The sequence below is a fragment of the Cetorhinus maximus genome, chromosome 19 (genome assembly GCF_964194155.1).
Source record: "Cetorhinus maximus chromosome 19, sCetMax3.hap1.1, whole genome shotgun sequence".
In the NCBI taxonomy this organism is placed as follows: domain Eukaryota; kingdom Metazoa; phylum Chordata; class Chondrichthyes; order Lamniformes; family Cetorhinidae; genus Cetorhinus; species Cetorhinus maximus.
This window is the reverse complement of record NC_135897.1, coordinates 33137021-33141404: the sequence shown is the minus strand read 5'-3', so window position 1 is coordinate 33141404 and position 4384 is coordinate 33137021. Positions and strand designations below refer to the sequence as shown.

The window sequence follows — 4384 nt, the reverse complement described above, 5'->3', positions numbered from 1 at the left end:
TTCAACGAGCAGCAGCCAGGGAGGACTGCCTGGCGTGTTCAGGGATTCAATCCCGAGTAGTCATTAATTCTTAACTCGAGAACATCCTGTGCATTTGAGGAAGGTATCTGTCCGCACCAGCGACAGATAAAACACAAAGGGAGCAACAAGGCTGGTGGATGGCTGATACTTTTAACTGTAGGCTCCTATGAAACTGCCGAGATCAAAATGGCCAAATCCTTCAAACCTATTCGTGCAACAACCCCAACAACACATCAAGTTTAAAGAATCACGACAGCAATTAGCAGCCTGTAAACAACAAAAAAAATGTTATGGCGCATATTTGCGACAAGGAAGCCTCGTGAATTGTGGCCAGTAACAGCAAAGACTTGAAACGTTTAACACAATCCAATTATATTTACAATTAAAATTGCTTAATACGGTTCACCACTAAACTAAATTAAAACCAGAACTCTATTGCATGATTGCGTGCACGAGGAATATGTATTCCATTGAACATAACATCTCATCCAGTTGTCTACTTGTGAAATCAAAAATAAATGTGGAATGTTATCTTAATATCTTTAATTAATTATAACATAAAAACAAGTATTTCAAGCCAACCAACCTATCGTTACCGCTCTCTACCATAGGGTAAACATGCTTAAAGCAGACAGGAGCACAAGTCGCATTCATAGAAACTGTCCTTGCAATGAATGGCCATTTGAATCCTTTCACAATAAAGGCCCAGCCTTTTTCCTTGGTGTACAATCACCTACTTCAACTTTCCCTAACTGTGGGGAATGTAATTTGTTGATATTTTGGATTTTTTTTACTGTACAAGGCAGCGACTGGGATTTAAGGTATTCAGAAATAATAATAACCCATATTAATAACATTAATTAGCACCTCAATGGCCGTAAAGCGCTCTGGGAGAGCCTGTAGTCGTGAAAGGCGCTATATAAATGCAAGTCATTCTTTCATTCTCAAAGCTTAAATTGAGTTGAGTTTAACAAATATACCCGGCGGCAGTTTCTTCTTTTGACTATGCAAATTAGCTGGATTAAAGAATTACAATTCATTTACAGTCACACCACGGCACTTTTTTTAACCAAATTACACAATTGGACCTAACAGTTGATGTTAGCTTCGGGCCTATATGTTTTATTAGCTTCTGCAATAAATAGCGGAATACACGATTAAGGGGGAGTAAATCTTAAAATAGGGAAATTATATTGGAAGTTTGCAAAATAAATTTTTAAAAAAACGTAACAAATTATCACATTTGAACAGCCATTGTGGAAAATAGGGGCGTTTATTAAAGATTACAAATCTAGAAAGTACATGTAGGAAAGTGCTATACATTTGAATTGGTCCCAAACTGCAGAACGAGCGGAGCTACCAACATGCAGAACTGTTACAAGAGCTTTAACATTCTTTAAACAAAAAATAACCAATGGCTAAAAGCTTGCTTAAAATTTGAGGCAATAGTTCTAAATGGAACAATGTTGTCTAGAAGTAAGTTCAACCGATTTCAGTGGGTATCACTTATAAAAACAATTAAGACGGAAAAATTAAAGTTCATCACTAGGAAACGTAATGTTATTTTGGACAGAGTTTGGTCAGACATATCTTCTTTAAAAAAATTAACGATAAATCTACAAATGCTCTTATAGATAACAAATAGTTAACATACATAAAAAGATAGTTCATTCCCCAGCTGGGCGTCTCATCGTTTTCTTGTGTTGCAAAGATAAAAGTTCAAAACAGTTACACTACCTGGTGGGGTTCACCACTGTAATTTTTGGCACAGTTTAAAGAGAAGGATTTGGGGACAAAACAATTATTTAATGATATCTTGCCGGTGTTTGTTTTAAATGTCTATCCTTGTGTGTAATGCGCTGTGTTTACTGTCGTGGTCCCAGTAGGAACAGTGCATCATAGAGAGGTCTGCTGGTTGCCTGGCGCAGGGGAACTGCAGGCCGGCCCCATTGCTGGACGACGGAGGGGGAGCAGGGCTCAGTTGCTGGGGATGGGGGTGGTGGTGATGGCTCATGCCGTTATAGGAGTTCACCATGCTGGGCAGGGCCATGCTCTGCACTCGCGAATAAGGGTTGTAGGACGCGTGCCCTGAGAGTCCCTTCACATTGACAGAGCCGACGTTGCCAGTGGCCATTTGGCAGGAGGCGTAAGACATGGGTGCAGGCGGCTGCCCGAGAGACCAGGAATTGTTCATGAAAGTCGACTGCAAGTACTTGGGAGGGCCGATGTAGCCATAGCTGTCACTGGCGAATAAAGCCGTCTTGCTGTGTTGGAAATGGGTGGGAGGTGGTCGGAAAGGGCGCTTCATCCTTCTCCTCCTTCTGTAGTTCCCCTTTTCAAACATATCTTCACAAGCCGGGTCTAGAGTCCAGTAATTGCCCTTCCTCTCCCCGCCACCTTCCCTGGGCACTTTGATGAAACACTCGTTGAGGCTCAGGTTGTGTCGGATGCTGTTTTGCCAGCCTTTCTTATTCTTCTCGTAGAAAGGGAATTTGGTGATAATGTACTGATAGATGCCGGATAGAGTGAGCCGTTTCTCAGGGCTCTCTCGGATAGCCATAGCAATGAGGGCCACATAAGAATAAGGCGGTTTCTGAGTAGGATCGGGTTTCTCCGCAGTCTTGTCCGGGGATGACTCGCTCTTGACTCGGTCTTTGGAACTAGACGTGGAGATATTGTCAGTCATCAGAACCATGGTGTCATCTTCGGGGTGCTGGAAAGTGGCCATTGTGAATACTACGTCCTTGCTTCCCACTCTTTTCACAAATACAATACCCCGCTCTTGAATAATTGCAGTACCAGCGCTTACAGTTGCAGTGCGAGTTTCTTGTTGATTTAAGTACCCAGGTCCGTACTTGGTCCAAAGTCTTGTTCAAGTTCGTGGTCAGCTTTTTTCCAGTACAAATGTAATAAATGGTTGGTTACGAGTATGTTACTATCAATGTACAGCCCAGGCTGTGGATATCTATCGCTTTAAGCCGTGCCCTTATCGTCCCTTTGCCCAGCGAAAAATGCGTCCTCCTATTCGTGAATCTCTCAGCCTATGCACTGCTCTCGTTAATGTAACTGATCACATTTCCGCTTGCGTCATCCCCTCCCCCCCTACAACCCATCAACTATCAGGACTTGCTTCAAGTTAAATATCGCTTACATGTTAGTGGGACTGACTATTGAGGAGTTAATTCTTTTAAAAGTTAAATGCACGCGCTTTTAGAAAATGATGCTTTTTTTCATTGTGTCCTTGTTACAGCGCGGCTCCGTGTATCTGAAGGCTCAGAATCGCACCAACATTATAACAGGGTAGGGGAGCCCAGCACAATGAACTCCTGAATCCCCATGGACATCCGTCAGTCTCTTCCGAGTGCCCGAGAATGACAATCATGTAAAGACAACCAGATAATTCCAATGGGTAAAAAACAACCCTGCGAATCACACGGCTAAGTGTAAAAAATGCCCAAATTTCGAAACCCCGCGCGCTTTCCTCTATAATCTGTCCCACAGCAGTGCAGGGGTGAAAAATGTAAAAAAAAATGAAGGGTGAGATAACCAACCGATTGGGTTGGGCGTTGTATTTGTCACTGACTGTACAGATAATGAATAGCTTTCAGAATCTGCAGTAAAAACCAGCAAATCCAGTTTGCATTGACCGCAATTAGATCACATGGCACCATGAACCTGACTTGAACGTATAAAGCATGGCACAGGATTGACCTGATTCCCCCCCCCCCCCTCTCTCTCTGTTCAAATAGCAGATTAGGAAGGATAATTACCAGCGACTATGAAATGGGCCCATCAACTGCACAGGCGTTGAGAATGCTCTGGATTTTCAATCCCCCCTCCCTCCCTTGGAGTAAGGGATTATTTTTACTGGGGAGTTAGTGGGTGAGGGGTTGGGTGAGTCCGCTCTGCCGACCACCCATATCGGCAGTGTCTATGAGCTATTTCCGCGCCTGGACCCGCTGCAGGTGTACCAGCATTGTTGTGTGTGTCATCACCTCGTTCAGATTCCCCAGAGAAGATTCCGCAGCTCCTACTCCGAAAGCGTGGCGTTTTTTCTCTCTCTCACACCCCCCCCACCCCCTCCTATATCTCTTTAAAGGAAGCAGTCTTGGGATAGGAAATTCTGCTATTTGAGGTATTTCTCTTTTTTGACACTTGGGGGGCCGCGGCTGCAACTTGCTTACAGCCGCTCCGGGCGGCTAGTGTTAACAGGGAAAACCTCAGATGAGGCTTTCACACATGTAACGAGTGAAATCGCGCAGTGCAAACTCGGTACCGGTCAAAAGGTTCGACCGGCCGCCTTGGGGAGGGGACTGGGGCATGCGGCAGTGTTTTTGACTTCGGTCTAATTTCTAATACAGTT

The 4384-nt window shown here is 44.0% G+C and overlaps 1 protein-coding gene across 1 annotated transcript; it reads right to left on the bottom strand.

Moving 5' to 3' along the window:
• Window positions 1-1275: 1275 nt before the first annotated feature.
• On the bottom strand, window positions 1276-3011 carry foxl2a (forkhead box L2a). The gene has a single exon (XM_078564523.1). It carries the CDS (start codon window positions 2747-2749, stop codon window positions 1853-1855), a length of 897 nt encoding a protein of 298 aa, XP_078420649.1. The 5' UTR covers window positions 2750-3011; the 3' UTR covers window positions 1276-1852.
• Window positions 3012-4384: the final 1373 nt, after the last annotated feature.

Excerpts from the sequence above, each read along its gene's own strand:
- foxl2a (XM_078564523.1), bottom strand. The coding sequence starts at position 2,749 with ATGGCCACTTTCCAGCACCCCGAAGATGACACCATGGTTCTGATGACT.